This window comes from Larus michahellis, chromosome 7 (genome assembly GCF_964199755.1).
Source record: "Larus michahellis chromosome 7, bLarMic1.1, whole genome shotgun sequence".
Lineage (NCBI taxonomy): Eukaryota > Metazoa > Chordata > Aves > Charadriiformes > Laridae > Larus > Larus michahellis.
In genome coordinates this window covers 5,272,251-5,290,027 of record NC_133902.1, presented here as the reverse complement: position 1 = coordinate 5,290,027, position 17,777 = coordinate 5,272,251, and the positions used below count along the sequence as shown (strand labels likewise).

Below are 17,777 nucleotides of genomic sequence, written 5' to 3'. Positions count from 1 at the left end.
TCCAGCTTCAATGAACATCTGCTCTAGAAAGCCTGCGTGCCTCTTCTTACCTCAGTTAAGCAGAGCTGAAGCTACTAATGCTACTGTAAGTAAACTAATAATGATGCCATTAACATTAAGGGTTGTATCAACCAGCTGAAGTTCTTTAAATGAGAGGTTAAAATAATGCTTGATTGAGGGAATTACATTTAGTTCTACTATCCTAGCTAAACAGGGATTTGATAACTTTGGGTTTAATTCTCCATTGTCTTCAGCATTAGGCTTCCCTGCAGGGCAGAACCAAAGAATTCTGTTGTATAAGCAGGCTGTTCATAGTGGATTCACATTAAGGCATGTAGCTTACAAACATGATAGTTGAACATACCATCTTTTCCAACAGGAAGCCTCAGCATTCCAGCACTGACCTGTCCAAGAAAAGAGGACAGCTTTGGCACTTCGTGTGCTCTTGACTGGGGTAAGGTAGCTGAGTGTTTTATTTCTGACAACAGCTCTGGTAACCGTCTGACCCCTCATCTGAGAGGGCATGTTCTATCTTTGGATGCTGAATGCTTTGAAGACAAACACTTGATCTTCAGGCAACCTGTTTGAAAAGGACACGGAGCTACAGCTCTGTCATAGTACAGGTATAGTCTGGGAAATGCTCTGTTGAAGTTAACAGATACTGAACTGTAGCACTGACACGCTGTGGTGCTAGCCAGCACGTGAAGAGTGAGACAATTCCTGCCTCTTCTCTTTTTCACGACTTAGCTTTAGTATAGCCTTGTTTTGAAAGCAAATACTTCTGTGAGCAGTCAGGAGTAGCAAATGACTACTCCTTGACTGAACTGCAAGTATTAATACTAGGCTGGACGTGCACTTTGCTGGCAGTCAAGACAAAGTTAACTCGCTAGCACAGTAGGTCTCTCCAACCATAGACTACAGCACAATTTACATAGTAAGATTCCACAACTTTATTTTGGGCGAAGTTGTTAAGCAATAGCAGCCCTTCTTGTGAAGCAGTCCTTAAAATCCTCATTGCTGTTCTCCTGGAGAATTGCACCAGACTGGTCCCAGGCTGCTTGTACTGACCAACCCTTGCTGCTGTCAGACACCTCAAGGTTGGACTCCGTGGCCAAACTTACTTGGAGCCCTTTCTCCTCTTGGCCAGCTCAGCTAGTTCTTCCTGGATATGCTGGACAGAAGCAACATCTCCCTTCTCTTGTGCCTGCTTGAGAGCTTCTTTGTACACTTGTTTTGCTTGCAGAAAGTCTTCTGTAGCAAGAGGAAAAAGTGGCATGGCTAGCAAACTACATTGCCCATTTTCAGAGTCCCCTCCTGAAGCAGGCCACATACAAGGGACAAGCAAGGACTACCTGGAACACACTAGGGAGGTTCAGAAAACATCCAGCATAGGGTGCCAACTATGAGAGCTAGGCAGCAATAATGATGGGACAAGGTGCATTAAGATCTCACAGAAACAAGTCTCAAGCCTATCTTCTGTCCTTCTGGAATGAGTTACTGTACATACAGGACAAGGGAAACAAGATTCCCTGGCAGCCTTTTGAGTCAGATGCACCAGTGCTACATTTATCTTGGACAGGATCCTTCAGCAGCTAAATTCAATTTCAACACAGGTGGCCTACACAAAGTCAGCAGACCTAGTGCTTAAGCTAAATATAGTAACACAAAAATAATGCTATAGTTGAATCCTACAATACAGGTAGTTGCAGTCACCACACGCACAGGGACAGAGGCTAGACATTTATTTCCCTACCTTTGTGCATCAGAATTGCTGCCAGGTTATTCAGCACCATGTGCTCCTCTGGGTGCTGAGTCTCCTTTGCCAGCTCAGCTGCCCTCTTCACACAGGAGTACGCCTCATCGTAGTGCCCCTGCGCATCCAGTACAGTTGCCAAGTCATTCATAAGGACCACAGTCTGCACCAGGACAGAAAAGGAAGTCTCAGAGCAAGACTTGTGTAGAAGTCTGGGGCAGTAGAAGCGCCACATTCATACCCATCACACTAGTAAAAGTAGTATTTCCCAGAGAAGCTTTCAGTAAGAAAGTGTCTTATATTTATATACCAGCATGCCGCATGCTCATTCTTCCTGGCAGGAAAACAGAACCTAATTTAGTGCTGTGTATGTTTGATGCCAGCAAAGCTGCTCTTAAGGCTGCCTCATTCCCTAGGAGATTAGCCTGCCTTTCCCTAGTAGTCCAACTACCATTGTACACGTCACCTGTGGATGAGTCTCTCCCTGAACATCATTTGATATCTGCAGAGCCTTCTCGTACATTTTTTGGGCCACTGGGAGCTGGTTAATGCTTAGGAGATAGCGAGCATAGGAGTCTAGGCTCATCCCAAGCAAGAGACGGGTGTTGGCCTTTTCTTCAGCTGCAAATAGAGAGGAGTGGAAGTGATCACTTCTACAAGATCAAGCATGAGTCTCCATCCTACAAGAGCAGGAAACTCATGCAGTGTGAAGACAATGGATTGACATGAAGATGGTGCTTAGGCAACACGGAAATCAACACTGAGGACAGGGAAATGGAGAAAAGATAATGAGAAGCCTTTAGCAGACAAGGTAAGTCTCACCCGGTAAGACATCCTCAGGCAAGTCCTTTTGCTTGGCAATCTTCTCCTCTAAGGTCAGGATGCAGAACTCGTAGCCAGCCAGGGCTAATTTGTGCCTGCAAAGTAAAACAACTCAGCAAAGCAAGGCTCCTTCCATCCCTGAATGGATAGATGTGAACACCTTCAATCCCACATTCTAGACAGCCTGTAAGAGAACTTTTCCCCTTGGCCAGAAGGTTCTTGCCCTCAGCGCTCCCTTGATCGTGGCCTGGACCCTTCTCTTGACCCATGGGATCTAAGACGTAGAGAGGGCCCCCCTCCCCCCAGATAAGGGCAATAAGGCAACCCATGCTGATGCTCCACTGAAAAGTGAAGCTACAAGTTACCAGCCACCAACAGCATTCACAAGCCTTCTCTCCTGTGAGGTGTGGATTTAAGACTAAAGAGGGATGTCCTCTATGACTGCTTCTGCCCTAAGCTGGGCAATCTCTGAGCTACGTGACAGTGGGTAGGCAAATACCATGCCAGCTGGAACCTTTACATTGATGGTATCTTGGCACATCAAAGCTTCCTTGGGCACTCTATTCTTAGAGGAAAGAGCCTCTTTCTTCGCTGCCACTGTGAAGTGAGATTAAAGCAAAAGATGCCTTTAGCAGGGAACTCACTGTTTCTGAGCAGCATAGATACTGGCCAGCTTGAGGGACATCTCAAGGATTGCATTGTCATCCTGCCAGGAGGACACACAATGCAGCTGTTATTCTTCTTGTATCTCCCCAGTAGAAACATTACTTTGCCAAAGAACGAATTTAGACCTTGAAACTGCCCATCCCCTTAAAGGAAGTTTTTGAGAAGCCGGCAACCTCATAGCTTGTATTGCCAGCTTCTAGTAGGAGGTATTACAGCACAAGAAATAGACCAAAGAATTGTTACTACTTCCCCCTGAAAGCCTTTATCAGAAGAACATACCTCCTTTGTCTCCCCTGCAAGCAAATAGCTCATACTTGCTTTGTAGAGCTTTTCTGCCTGAAAAGAGATTTTTGAAGAGAATACTGAGGAATAATGGCAGTTAAAACAAAAGATCTCTACCCTTTACGGAGGCAGACTACTGGGAGAAGCCTGTCTCTCAATTTGTGGTGTTCAACATTATATGCCAAGGCCAGTCAGCAGTAAAGGGCTAACTGGAGCCCAATGGTACTGCCAACGAGCAGGTCCTTTCAGTTTCTAGAGCAGCCATGAGTTTACCATATCTTTGTGCAGTTGGGGCTTTCCCAGACTCTCCTTGGGACACTATCTAAATGCTTGACTGTGGCATTTGACAGTAAGAAGTATTCCTTCCCTTGCACCATACTGGAGCTCAATAGGTCCAATATGCAGTCCTAGGGCAAATTATTCTGTTTTTTACTTGGAGATCTCTGTCTCCCAACTCTCAGTACTCAGCTTGTCACAATACGTTGCACCCTCGTGATCTCACACAAGATGTCAGCCTCGTAAAATTCAGAGGGGGGAAAAAAAAAAAAAAAAAAAGAGTTACTCACGTTGTCCAGCTGTCCCTGCATGAAGGCCACGTTTGCCATCTGGAAGAGACAGACCGTGCTGAAGCTCCACAGCGGCTGCAGGGACCAGCCTCCACGCAACCGCTTTTCCTGCTACCTCCAGCCCCAGCACAGGGGAATACACCCCCGCGAAGGGAACCGCAGCCCCACGGCGCCTTCCAGCATGGCCCAGACCCACAGGGGCCATCACGGAGCAGGAGGTACCACGCTGTGCCCACACACCACGAACACCCACCATGCTGTAAGTGTACACGATGGCCTTCCTGTTATCCGCCTGGTGCGACAGCCGCAGGGCTTGGTGCAGAAGCCGGTCGGCCTCCCCCAGCTCGCCCTTCATGACGCTGAGCTGTGGAGAGAGAGAGGGGGGAAAGCCGAGGGGCAGCTCGGCCGCCAGGCCCCGCGCTGAGGTAGCGCCAAGGCCGCCAGGGCCCCGCAGGGGACGCCGCCTCACCTTGGCTCTCTTCAGCAGCTGGATAATGGCGTCCTCGCCGTCCTCCTCGGCGTCCCTGGGGAAGAGGGAGAGGGCTGCGGGGCGAGGGTGACCGCCGCCCGCGCCGCCATGCCCCGCACCCCCCGGACCGTCCCGTCTCACCTCCCAGGGAGCCCAGGGCACCCCCGACAGGCCGGGCCCACCACCACCGCCGCCGCCCGGACCCCGCCCTGCCGCCGCCCTCCTCCCCGCGGGCCCCGCCGCGCCAAGCGATGCGGGGCGGCGGGAGCCCCGCGGGGCAGCGCCGGGCGCCCAAGCGGCACAGGGCCCGCGGCAGCCCCGCCGCCAGCATCCTCCCCCGCGGGCCCTTTAAGAGCGCGCCCTCGCCACGTGATGGGGGACTGTGCGTCACGCGGGGCAAAGGGCGCGTGTTGCTATGGAGACGCGCCCTCGCGGCAGCGCGGCCGCGGGTAGGCCCGGCCTGGGGTCGCAGTCCCGGGACCGGCGGCTTTTAGTAGCTCCGGCCCGGCTCTGCCGTGCTGGGGGAGCCCCTGGGGACCGCGGCGGGGAGCATCCGCCGGCCCTTCCCTCGGAGATCCCCCAGCGCGGGCCCCGGGGCTGCCAGGCCGCCCTGCCGCGGGGGGCTCTGCGGCCTTCTCTTGTCCCGGCGCCGGGACGCTCCAGGCCGGAGCCTCCTCCTGTTGCCGGCTGTATCGCTCCCCCGTCCTTCCACGGGATCTCTTTATACGTAGGGATATATGAAAGACACCCGCGTGTTTTTGAGAAACGCTTTGTTCCGAAAAAGTGTAAAAAACACAGTTCCAAAGGTGCTGAGGGTGCCCTTTGCTTGCCCTCCTTGCAGGGTTGAGATGATTGAGTTCAGCCCAGATGAACAGTCCCAATTTATAGTATCTGCAGTGACCTTAACGATTTCCCACTGTTTCCTCTTCTCTTCTGTCTTGCTTCCAGTCACGAGGCCAGTGCCAATGGGATGGACAGCACCTTGCCAGCAGTAGCAGAAGAGCTCTTGCGAGAGATCAAAAAGGCTTTTCAGGAGACCTCACAGGGTACGTAAAGAAAAACAGAACCATTCCAGCAGGCGGTGGGCCAGTAGTACAAGCGCCATCAAACCTTCAGGTAGCACTGAGGGTTGTCAGCCTCTCCTTGCTTGCATCTTCTGCAGACTCTGTCACATAAGAGGTGGCCTTCACTTTCAGGAGTGGCAGAGTAAAATGTTGAGGCCACAGGCCTTTTTTTGCATGCTGTTAGAAATAGGATATTATAAAAGTAAGAATAATTTGGCTTCCATGCTCCTTTTCAATATTAATCTCTGTGGTTCTGAATGTATATTTAATTCCTGTACTTGATACAACCTGTCTGGACACAAAGGGGTTTGAAACACAGGTAACGAGGAGCAGCCCCCTTCTAAAAGTCAGGCCCTCCTTTTTGAATGTGGGACCTAGGGCAATGCTGCTTGCTTAGAGCTTGTAGTGTGGGTGGTTACACTTCAGGGATGATCACTTATATACTTTTAGGTAGGCATTTTGTTGTGCCAACTGTTCTGCTGTTTTTATAGTCTTGCTAATTTCAAAACTAGAATTGAAAGGGAAGTCTTCATAAAACCAATCATGTTTCATGACTGACCAGCAGAGGGTGGGGTGTTAGTGATCCCAGGGCAAAGAACAACTTTCCTGTTGCTTGAATGAAGCAAGCATAAGCCAACAGTTAAATCTTGGCCAATTCTAACAGCTAGTTAAGAGCAATCACCTTCGTTGCACTCTGGATTACTAACGTAGTTCTGTAATCTGTGCTGAAAGAATATTACTGTTTGTGTTTACTTGATAAGTAGTGCAGAATGGTTCTTCCTAAGGAAATTGTCTATTTAAGGAATATTTTAACTACGCTAAAACCAGCTAAATCAACATTCAGAGAAGTCTGTTTGAGCACTACATTTGAGTGGGGAATGGGCAGAGACTTAATGTCTAAACTGTCAGAGTAACCACATTAACAGCTTTTTGGCATAGTTGCAGTATGGCTCCTGTCTGGTTAGAGTAGATCCAAAATCTACATGTGACCTTTTAAAAGAGCTTTATAAATCCTGTTGTAAACTAGAAAAAGAAAAAGAAAAGTCAACGTTCCTTTTAAGGTGTACTTCTCTGTAAAGCACCAAAATAGTACTAAGACATACACTGAGACATAACTGCAGAAACAAACTGGTAAATCACTTTGGATAATTAAATGAGACTAAAGTTGGAAAAGTCAAACCAACAGTGTTAAGTCATAGAAAATATTTTGAATTGTTGGAACAAAGGATTTTAAAGCCAAAAGTCCTTCTAGTGGAATACAAAGACATAGTACACTGTGTCCCATTAGTGATAACAGAAAGATCAGATTGGATGATCAGAGCGTAAGCTGTTAGCTACAATAAACAGACTAATTTTCCTAAATGTAATTTTCTGTCTTAACAAAAAATTCTAATAAGTGAAGACATCATGTTTCTTGGTGCTGTATTAAAAGCTATAAACTAGTGGCGCCCTGCAAGACCATGCTGGGAAAAGAATAACATTTTAAAAGTTTTGATGCCAGAGTTTTCAAGTCATGCCAAGACAGTTTCAGGGAAACCAATACATATATTTTTAACCAACTTCTTAAAGTGGCACAGTAAGATGTTGAGGTTGCATGCCTTTTCTTACATGCTTTTAAAAGTAGGATATTATAAAAGTAAGTATATTTGGGCTTCCACATTTCTTTTTAAAATTAATCCCTGTGGTTCTGAATGTATATTTAATTTCTGTCCTTGATAAGTGCCTTAGCACTAACATAGCAGATCATTTTGCTGCTCCGTGTTGCTTTTTGGTGGCTAGAGAGGATGGCTAGAGCACTGCAGTCCTGTGTGGCCTCTGGGGGTACATTAGGGAGACACTAGCTTCCCCACACTCACAGTGAGGAAGTTCAGCAAAATGATGCTTTGTTTTCTTTTTGTTGCAGTCCCCGATGACCTGCTGCTGGGGTAAGTATCTTTTGCTTCAGTTCTTGTCCCAAGTGTCCTGCTAAAGGACAGCCGATAATCTGCTCTCATCATAGTACCGCTATTTTTTTCCTGTGTTTGACCGGTACATGTTTCTCATGCAGAATTGCTACGTGTTTTTGCTGGTAGTGGAAATGAAGGTCCAAAGAAACAATCTCAAGGGTTTTCCCAGGGATTCATTAAATTATCTCTGTATTGCTGAATCTCCTGTGATGACTTGCTTTAATTTGGGTGGATTAAACATGCAGAAACCCAGAATGTTTAACCTGAACTCTGAGTCCACCCCCAGGTCTGGAATGAGTTTTCTGTGAGAGTGGACTGTGTTTCAGAGTGATTCATGCCGTTGGAGTGTTGCATCTCCACTGTGTTCGTATCATTGTGAGCACAGCAGCATCCTGTGATCCGTTCTTCCATTTGAGTCATGGGCACGTGTGATAGAAAGGAAGAAGTGAACATATCATCTCTCTGCACAAGGGAATTGTTAACTTGAAGATTACCCTGAGAGTTTTCTCCTGTTTAGAAGTGTCAGGTCAGCTTCATTGTCCTCGTGTTGATTGAAGCTTGTGAATATTTCAGCCATTGCCGAGCAGTCTCCTAAGAGATCCAAGTTCCACAATTTCTGCAGCCCTCGCTAATTGGTGTGGAAGGTAAAGACAGCATCACAGTGAGAAAGGCTTTTCAGATTCATCTTTAACTTTGTGTTCCTGCTGCCTGTAATTTAGCCAGGAGAGGAGATCACCAGGCACCTTCAGGCCTTAATATCTTTGGGTCTAAAGTTATCTAACCTAACGCTTGTGAAAGGCATGGATGCTGGCTCCCTTTTCTGGGACAATAATGGCCTTTGAAGGGTGGGATGATATTTGACAAGTCTCGTAAGTTTTTGTTTCCTTCTTGCCAAAAAAGAAAAGAGGAGGAAAGAAATTCCCTTGTTAAGTTTAGTAACAGTTGGGTGGTAACTCTTGGCAGTCAGATTTCCATCAATTCTCTGTGACCAGCAACTCAGAAGTATTCTGATTTAATTTCTGAATCTCTTCCAGATCTCGGAAGTCCTTCAATTTCCTTTGGGCATTCCCCTTACTTATTTCCTGTTAGACTGATCGAATTATATACATGAAAAAAGAATTCCTCAAATTTGAAAGAGTTACTGAAACTCATTAAAGTCAGCCCCCTTATAGTCCCAAACCTAATCATTAAGGAATGTCTTACATTGAGTGTTCCCCCACCCACCTCCTCTCAGTCCTCAGATGAAGCCAATCCTTATTGCCTTGAGTTTGTGCAACTGAAGGTTTTGTCTTCCTGGAATAAGTCTGTCTGCTTGGCTTGTTATCAATGAGATTGACTCAGACGCATAGGTCAGCCGTGCTGCTGGGACGCCAGGGCTCTGCCTTGGCTCTTTGTGTCTTCACTGGAGCTGGAAATGTTCCTCTGCTTTCTCTTGTTCTCCCGCTCATGTTTTGTACTATCTTTTCATCACTGCTGATTTTCTTGTTGTTTACCCTTGTAAGTAACGTAGACTACACAGGTTTTTTTCAGCGCATAAAAGGTCTGTAAAGTTAATTGAGTTGCCCCTGAGCTCTTTGGAACACATTCAGAGCAGCTGGATATACAGGTCTAGAATAACTTCTAAGCCTATGAGCTGTCTGGACAATAGGCTAAAGGTACAGTTGTCCGTATTTGACATACAGCTTATCATATACCCTTGCACAGCATCACCAGAAGATAAAGTCCTCCTTGCAGGGATGTGCAGACAATGAGTATGTAGAGAGAAATTCCTGTGCCTTCAGGACTCACAGCTCTTTATTTTTCCACTTGCTGGTGTGGAATTTTACAGCACCGAGCACAGCAGCAGCCAGACACCAGCAAGTGCTTCCATGGTGCTGCCGCACTGCCTGATCCATAAATGCTGTGCAGTGGTGCATCTCTGCATGGTGATGTGTCCTGCTTGGAAGGAAAGGAAAGGGAAGGGAAAGGGAGGGTGGAGTGACATAAGGCGTGAGCTGTCCCTGGATTTTTATCTGGAATAAATTTGCTGTGTCTGAGTGCTGCTGGTAGCTGGATTACAGATGTAAAACTACTGCTATCCACTGGCTCCATGTGTAGTGGAGCGTCTTAAGTATTTCTCTGATGGTCTTTAACTTCCTATTGATGCAGTTTGGTGGGTAGAGAAAGAATAATTTCTACCTCAGTTGTGACTGCAGTAGAGGAGATGTGATCACTACAAAATGACTCATTCGTTCCCCAGGGTTTAAACCAGTTTCTCTGGGATGAGGAAAGAGCCCTTCTACTGCATTTCCTATTGCTCAAGGAGTGTGTATCATCATTGCTCTCTCATTGCTCCCAGGCATGATGTGTGGGCCATGGCTGGAGGTGGGAATCGAGACCAACTGATCAATAATCTGATCCAGGGCAACTCATCCAGGACAGCCTGTATGTACAATTAAGGTGTCCCTTAATTGCACGGTCCCTGGGCTGTGTGTATGACACTGCCTGTTGCCTGTAACCTCTGTTGGATCCCCAGCACTGTGCATCCCCCAGGATTTCCTTCCGGCATGTGCGGCATGTTCCTTTCCTTCTCTTTGCCAGCATGTCTTGCTTTTGCTGACAGAGGTGCAGTTTCCCCTGAAGAAGACCTAGTGTATTTAGGGTGCTGGGCAGAAGCAAAGTTTCCGGCTTTGGAGTCTAGATTCACTGTTTGATAAATTGGTTAAATGGCAGTGCTCTGGCACTAAAAAATCTCACTTCTGTGTGTCTCTGATGCAGTTTGTCTCATTTTAGTTCAGGACAGGAACCACTTCATGTCCTGTTTGTGCAGCAGGCAGCCAGAATAGTGTTTGGGTCATAGCACTGAAAAAGAAACACATAAACCAGAACGTCCTGTGCAAGGAAAATCTTTAAAATGCGTCGTAATTAAATGTGAGTGGGATTTTGCAAAGAAATGTGAGACAGCTTGGAAGCTTGGAAGTTCTCTTAAGAATATCAAAACCCGGCTCTGAATAGCTGACAGAGTAAAGACTGTCCTTAAGGATTGAGTCCTGGGATTCTCTCAGAGGGACAGGGCAGGGATTGGTGGTCACTTGGTGAAAGCCCGCAAAGCTGAGGATGACAAAGGCACTTCATTGCTTGATAGCGTAATTAATGGAGTTGTAACTGTTGGGATTTTGAGAGGCAGTGGGAGCCTTTGGCTACAGGCCTTCTGGACTCCATAGGGCTAAATCCCATGGATTAAGACTAAGCCAGGTGGTCCCCTTTTGTGGTGTGACCTAACTAGAGACATGTTCTTTTTCAGGCTGAAGTTCATATTCGGCCCATCTGCTGTCCCAGCTTTGGATTTGGTGGATCAGCGTTCTGTCACCCGAGTCACGTCCCCCAGTGGAAGGACTGCATACCAGGTACACACAGTTTTACTCCTTTCAGTCTTCCTTTCTAATGGTTTCCAGTTGACATGTGAGCCAGTATTTTCCTAACTTGCAGAATGTAGAAGGGCGCTTGGATAAACATGGAGAGAATATCAGTGTTTTACAAACTCCCAAAGTGATACTGGAGAGCAGTAGCCACGGACTAGAATTAGAACAGCATGGTTCACCACCATTTTCTTTGTGGCTTCCAGCTAGTCAGAGACAATTTCTTACAATGTTTGTGGGTATTATGGTCAGAAGGAAGTTTTCCATGGATTGCTAATTTTGCTTTGTTACTTTCATCCTATCCAGCAAAGGCAGTTCTTCCTCTTGACAAATGGTACGCAATTGAGTGTTATCTGCCATCACTGCATTTATTTCCCCGTTGCACTCCAAATCCTCTGTGTCCTGAACACTCTTGACCTCTGCTTGGCAATAGGATCCTCACTGCCTGGGAGGAAACAATGCAGGCCAAGTCTGTGCGTTTCATTCTAGTTCATTGTAGCCAAGCCTGTGAATCACAGAAACATCTTCATAAAATGACGTTTTAGGGAGAAAAGCTCAACTTAGCCCTAAAGATCGAACTCCTCTTACAGCACGAGGGTCAGAGATGGAGCTGAGGCTCATTAGGTGAAGAAAGGAGCCACTGGCACTTCTTTCTGACTTTTCTGTGATAATTCCTTGCTTTACTGTGCCACAGCACCGGTGGCATCTCTGTTGGGGACAGTCTGTCTGTTCTGTGAGACGTTGACCAACTGCATCCAGCCCATGGGGTCAGAGTCAGAGAGACGCTGTCTCTCTAGGGGACGTGTGCTGTCCCCTAGCTAAGGCTGTATAAGCAGTGGGACCCTATATCCGTAAGATTTTGGTGAAGAAGCACCCAATTCCTTCTACTTAGCTCTACTAACCCTCTCAGATAGTACAACCCTCTCCGTTGCTGAACCTGGTGCTGTGCTTTATCGTGCACCAGCGGAGAGGGAATCTCTGCTCATTGTTGCAGCAGCCAAGAGGAACATTTCCAAATATCCTCCCTGCAAAGGCCCTTCTCTCCTTCACTGGAGGTGCTGAGATGCTTTGGGGTCATCTAGGGTAAGAGAAGAGCCGTGAAGCCAGACCTGGGTAATGACACAAACATTTTTCACTTGTTCAGAACTTACATTGCTTGATTTGCACAGAGTCTTTATCGCTTCTGGGGCCTTGGAGAGGACATCAGCCCCTCCAGAAAGGCATGATTCATAAACATACAGGACTCCAGAACACAAACTTTGATTTGAGTTGAGGGCTTGCCTGTGGATATTTGATAAAGCCTAAGAAGCTCTGCTTCCAGGACCCTTAGACAGCAGCTGCCTCAGTAATTGAACGCTTAAAGGCTTTTTCTTTTTTAATGTTGCTTGGCTGAATATGCCACTGGGCAGAGAATGGTCACATTGCCCTTGCAGAGCTTTGTTGGGCCATGCAGGCTGAGGCAGAGCTTTGCAGCCTGGGATGCACAGTCTTCACTTAGCACCCTTTTGTGTGAAGGGTGAGGGGGACTGCTTAGGGCGTCTGGTCTTCCCAGGGAGCCTAAATGTGTGCTCACACACTTAGATCTTTTCTGCAGCATGTCAGAGTTATCTGCATCTTAAGAGGCCTAATATTAATCTCTTAGATGCAGGAAACCTCATGAGACATGGAGGAGACTAGAGAAACATGGAGAGAGGGCTTTGATGTGCTGGGTGCTGCCCTGACACCCTGGTCTGGTCTGCGTCGTTGCTGAACAGTGCTGCCTCAAACTGCTGGAGCAAGGCAGGCACCCCTCCACGCTGCCCAGCCCTCTCCCCACTGAAGTGAGGGGACAAAAATGCCTGCTGGAGGCAATCCTGCAGTCACTGACTGGGAGCTGATTGATTAATAGCCACTGATGGCCACAACTGTTGACTCAACTGGTGCCCGTTGGAAAAGAGCAAGTGTCAGAACTGCTCTCCTCCTGCCGCTGCAGGTAGAGGCAGCCGCTGGTTCCCCTGTGGGGAAGGAACCCCTGGACAGGTAGGACACCCAGGGCTGGTCACCAGGAGTTAAGGTAGGACAAGCCCAATCTTCAGCATGCTTTGTAACTGATGGGTATGATGTGAGTGACCCCCCTGCATCACTCAGGGTCTGTGCCTGTGTCCTCCCGGCTGATGGGCAGCCTGCAGGAAACAGTCCCTGCCTTGCACGTGCACGTGTGCTTCTGAGAAGCATTCCTCTTCGGTGAAGCTTGATTGCTGATTAAGGCCATGCCGATGAGTTCATTAACAGAGGAATCTGAAGAGATGTTTTCTCTGGGGGCGTGAGGCTGATCCCGTTGTGAAATTCTTCCTCAGCACAGCTGTCTGAGATGCAGAAACAAAGAGCAGAGCCTCCCCTGAGGCTGCTGGCTGGAGCAGTGACAGGAACACAGAAACTGAAACACTGAGTGGGGCACTGCACTTAGGAGTACCTGGGTGGCGTCGCTGGCTCTTCATTCGTGTGTGTGGTGTAGACACGTATGCCACTTATGGGCACTTCTCCCTCAGCAGAGAAGCATGCCCAGCATGGTGGGGAGAGGGGGAGCATCCGTGGCTGCCTGGACACGTGCACAGTCATCCTTTTCACTTATTCCCCAGAAAGTCAGCTCCGCTGTTTGCACCCAGATGTGGTTGAGCTGCGATGCGAGGTGGTGCTTTCACTTGCAGCTGGATCTGGAGAGCTGTTCTCATTGAAGCCATGAGGCTGGTCCTGTTGTGAAACTCCAAAACTTTAGTCATCATAGCCAAATCTGAGATGTTGACACTTCACAGGCTAAAATGCTGTTTGCGTTCTGTATCATCCAGCGCATCTGAGGTACTGCTTCAGGGGAAAATGGCTTTGCTCAGACAGGCCCTAGGACTGCAGACTGTAGTGTAGGCAGCTCTTGCCCTCAGGAACTGAGATGGGAGGAGTAAGAGCCCTCAGATGAGTGAAAACTATGATTTGTCTTTTAATGCCTGGGCATTAATACCCTTGCTACTTAATAGAGGAGTATCATCGATGGGGTATTCAGGGGCCGATGTTACTTCAGAGTTGTTAATCATCCCAGAAGAGCTTGTATAATACCTGCCTACGCTGCAGACTAAAGCCAACCCTTGTAACTCCAGGTCGGGGATAAGTAAGTCTTACCTGCTGCAGAGATGGTGGGTCCCGGCTGATGGCGGATTCGCTGGATTCGGTAGAAGTGTAAAATGGTGAGCAGGGGGCAGTTGTGGCACCTATTAGCTTTGCCTGAGTTGCAGAAATCCTGTGAGCTGTGGGAGCGAAGCCAGTTAGCAGGGGGAGAGGCAGTGCTTTAGCCCTCCTGCCAACTGTCACTTGCATTGCTCACATCCTGCACTTTTATTGGAGTCTTCTTTTTTATGTCTTTTAAAATTAATTTCCTAAAACTGTATGGCAGCCTGCCCCACCGTGAAGGATTTGAGCATCAAGTCCTGGCACAGACTGTGGTGCTGCCTAGCTGTGTGCTGGTGGCAGCAGTACCTGCCGTGGTGCCGCAGTTGGCCCTCCTGCATCCCCACGCGCTGGCAGGGACACCACCCCCTGGTGATTCTTCCTCGCCGCATAGCCAGCAAGCACCTGGAGATGAGGGCAGCGGAAGGAAATCTCACAGCTTCTCAGGGCCAAGAGAGCACCCCAGTGCCAGGCTTGGCTGCAGCTGGCCAGAAACAGAGGCACCTTTTTCTCTTGGTGTTTGGATTTTAGATTCTGCCTTTTTAGGCAGAAGCTGCATTATTGCGATCTAGGTCAGCACAGGGGAACGCTGAACTCAGCCCAAAGCTGTCAGTGTCTGTGTCTTCCCCCCCTCCTCAAAGGAAAACACTTCTGAAGGAAAGGCACCATCGGAATACTTCATCTTGGAAAAAACAATCAAAGGGGCTAGAGAAAAACAAACTTATCACAAGTGAAACAAACTCAGCCTGGAGAATAAGGAGGGCCCAGGGTAAAGGCCAGACTGAAGAAAGACTGGTTTACCCTGAAGTGGGAATTTGAGTCTTGTGTCCTGAATCGGCTGGGAGTAAGGGGGATTATGAGGCATAGGCACTTCTGTGGGACACCTTAAACTCGTGGACGTTACCTGTGAGGCAAGGGGTTGCAGAGAGAGGACCTCCAGGGGACAGGGGAAGGCTCCCCTTGCAAGTGCAGCTCCGGACCGGGAGGGATGATGCTCCTCTGGAGTGACTTAGGAGGGCCAGGGGCATCCTGGAGGGGAGCAGCACTCTGCAGAGCTCCACTGTCTTTTCACGTTTTTGGGTTTATCTTTGGATGTAGGTGGATTTGTGCCACAAACCCAACTGGAATCTAAAGCCTGGTACGGGGGAGGAATGTGGTGTGCCATCACAGCCCAGGGGCGTGTGTGCAGAGGAGGGCGCTGCTGGTGATTGCACCCGTGTAAATCCCCACTGTGCTCTGGAATACCCAGGAGGAGTTAGTGCCAGCTGTCGGGGCCACAGAGCTGACAGACAGCACTTGCTGTCACTGTGGCAGATACGAGACACATCGTAGCAAATTTTCTGTTGTAATTGTGTTTTGGCCATGGGGTGCACGCAGTTCAGGTCTCAGAGCATTAGGGAAGTCCGTGCTTTTGAGCACAGGTTTCTGCTTATGGTCTGCAAGTGTGTTCTGCTCCCACAGACTCTTCCCTTGCAATAGGAGAGGGCAGAGCAGTTGGCTCTTAAAGTAGCTTTCTAAAAACTATTTTCCAGTCTTGAAGAAAGTAAAAGAGACATTTGTAGGTTGGCTTTTCTATACCATGCAGTCAGCTCCAGCAGCTCACAGTTTGCCTGTCACCTTCTCCGTGCTGGAAATGAATGCATCCCTCACCTGGCTGCCCGTGGTCCGAAGGGAATATGCTTCAGTGCCAGCCTTGCAGAGCAGCAGCATGTGGGGAAAGGAGGCAGTGCTGTTCCCAAACTAGAGATGGAGCAGGGAGGCTTCTTCTCTGGAGACTTCAGCTTTGTTTATTCAGACAAAACTGGATTCCAAGAGCTGCAGCTGGTTTTGGGAACAGAACAGCAAGGCAGCAGTCTTGCAGCCTTCAGCCACGGGAGCTGGTTAGAAGAGGCCTCACTGGGAGGGCTCACTGCTGCTCTTCTTCCATCCCCAGGTCTGTAGTGGCCCGGGATTCACAAATGGGCTTTCTGTGACAAGAGAATCCTTGTCATACTGGGGGGAGAGCTCGCCGGAGGGGCTTGGCAGCTCGCTCGGCTGCTGGCTTTGGGAGATCAGGGGAGGGGGCTTTGTGCTACTGCCATTTTCCCGATCTCTTAGCAGCAGACAAGTCGCTGGAGCTGAGGTCTGCTGCAAGCACGGGTGTACATACAGGAATGCTTCCTCGCCTGCAGGGAAAGAAGTGTGTAGAGACCGTGAGGAAGCTGAGGAGCTTCAAGCTTAGATGGGTCGCTGCAGTGTTTGGAGATGCTTTTGTATTGTGACACCTGCTCGCCAGTTGCATGCAGTGAGTCATTGTGGGAAGGACATCGGGCCAGAAACAGGCTAAGAGTTAGAGAAATTAAAAGTGAATGCTGTCTCTGACTCCTGCTTCCTCCGACTGCCTTTGTTTCAGGTGCTTGGGAGCTCAGGCAAACTCTACACCTGCTACAGTTCCTGCCATTTCTGTACATGTCCCGCTTTTGGTTTTACTGTATTGCAGAAGAACGAGAGCCTTCTGGTAAGTTGTCTGCCTTACCTTGGGGCTGGGACAGGGACTGGGTGAGAAGGCTGTGCCCTGCTCCTTGGACCTGAGCAGCTTGAAGTTTCCAAGGAAGCAAGTGCATGAGTGTTGGCTTGGCCACGCAGGCTGTGCCTGACCCACTGCATAATCTGGCCTCTGGGAGTCACGGTATTAGGGTGGAGCTAGGCCTTACAAGGCTAGGGAGGGCTTTTGTTCTTAATTGTGCGTTACTGTTCTGACTTCCAAGAGATGGTCTCTTGGAACAAGGGCTATTGCTGCTAATGGGACTGCCACATGGCGTCTGGCTGATGAAGCGGTGCAGTTCACCTGGTGCCAGTAAGGAAGGGCTCAGGGTAACTAACTGGTCTGCAAGTGTCCACCCCCCGTGCCAACCATCCCTCCCCCATGGGAAGCCCATCTGTTCCAAGAGCTCTGCAAACTGGGCCTAGTGCTCTTGATTTTGAGAGCCGTGTGGGCTGACAGACAGTACCAAGCCGAATCTTGTTCTTTATAGTCTGGATCTGCCTTCTCCTGCATGCCTGTGGGGAGGGCATCAGGAGCCAGTAACACTTTGCTGTGCGCCAGATCTCTGTATCACAGTATCCTGAGGGCAGAACTGACCTGGGGCGACTGGAGCCCCAGCCTGTGCCAGGGCTTGGCATGCAAACAGGGAACCGTGTTCCCAGGAGGGGTGGGCGCTTCATTAGACCTGTTCTGGCCAGGATGGATTTTTGTGGCTTCCAGATAGAGCATGACATTCCTGCGTTGCTCCTGCTGTTAACTTGGCTGCGCTATTATTTGCAGTGCAAACATATACTTGCCGTCTACCTCAGCCAGGCCATGGGAGCTTGCCAGGAGCTAACTGTCTCTGAGGAGCAGCTCACGAGCATCTTACTGGCCGAGGAAGAGGATGAAGGATAAAGGATTCGGATCACATGTGGATGTACTTTCTGTGTAGCCTCCCAGCTGTGTAGCTGGCATTTTTTGTAGCTACAAGACTGTCAAATGTTCGTCATGGCTGATAGATGTCTTCCTGTGCTGCAGCCAAGTGTGACATTAATTAGCAGCCTTGCACTGATGGATTAATTAATAAATGTTAAAAAGCCTGTGTTGACT

At 48.7% G+C, this 17,777-nt stretch overlaps 2 protein-coding genes across 6 annotated transcripts; one reads left to right on the top strand and one right to left on the bottom strand.

The window, feature by feature from the left end:
- Window positions 1-935: 935 nt before the first annotated feature.
- Window positions 936-4,921, bottom strand: TTC19 (tetratricopeptide repeat domain 19). 2 transcript variants are annotated; one of them, XM_074596172.1, is made up of 10 exons: window positions 4,700-4,921; window positions 4,559-4,632; window positions 4,343-4,453; window positions 4,090-4,128; window positions 3,521-3,577; window positions 3,220-3,281; window positions 2,576-2,670; window positions 2,220-2,374; window positions 1,754-1,916; window positions 936-1,251 (listed from the first exon to the last, which is right to left on the bottom strand). In XM_074596172.1, exons 1-10 carry the CDS (start codon window positions 4,887-4,889, stop codon window positions 1,118-1,120), a joined length of 1,080 nt encoding a protein of 359 aa, XP_074452273.1. In that variant the 5' UTR covers window positions 4,890-4,921; the 3' UTR covers window positions 936-1,117. The 2 variants fall into 2 exon arrangements, with proteins under 2 accessions (XP_074452273.1, XP_074452274.1); XM_074596173.1 differs by having other exon boundaries at window positions 936-1,248.
- Window positions 3,716-17,767, top strand: ZSWIM7 (zinc finger SWIM-type containing 7). 4 transcript variants are annotated; one of them, XM_074596186.1, is made up of 7 exons: window positions 4,132-4,348; window positions 5,507-5,604; window positions 7,526-7,547; window positions 10,852-10,954; window positions 12,939-12,985; window positions 16,554-16,658; window positions 17,466-17,767. In XM_074596186.1, the coding sequence occupies exons 1-7, from the start codon at window positions 4,344-4,346 to the stop codon at window positions 17,521-17,523; spliced, it is 438 nt and encodes a 145-aa protein (XP_074452287.1). In that variant the 5' UTR covers window positions 4,132-4,343; the 3' UTR covers window positions 17,524-17,767. The 4 variants fall into 4 exon arrangements, with proteins under 4 accessions (XP_074452286.1, XP_074452287.1, XP_074452289.1 ...); XM_074596185.1 differs by lacking the exon at window positions 12,939-12,985 and having other exon boundaries at window positions 3,716-4,348; XM_074596188.1 differs by lacking the exons at window positions 4,132-4,348; window positions 12,939-12,985 and adding an exon at window positions 4,955-5,007.
- The last annotated feature ends 10 nt before the right edge of the window (window positions 17,768-17,777 follow it).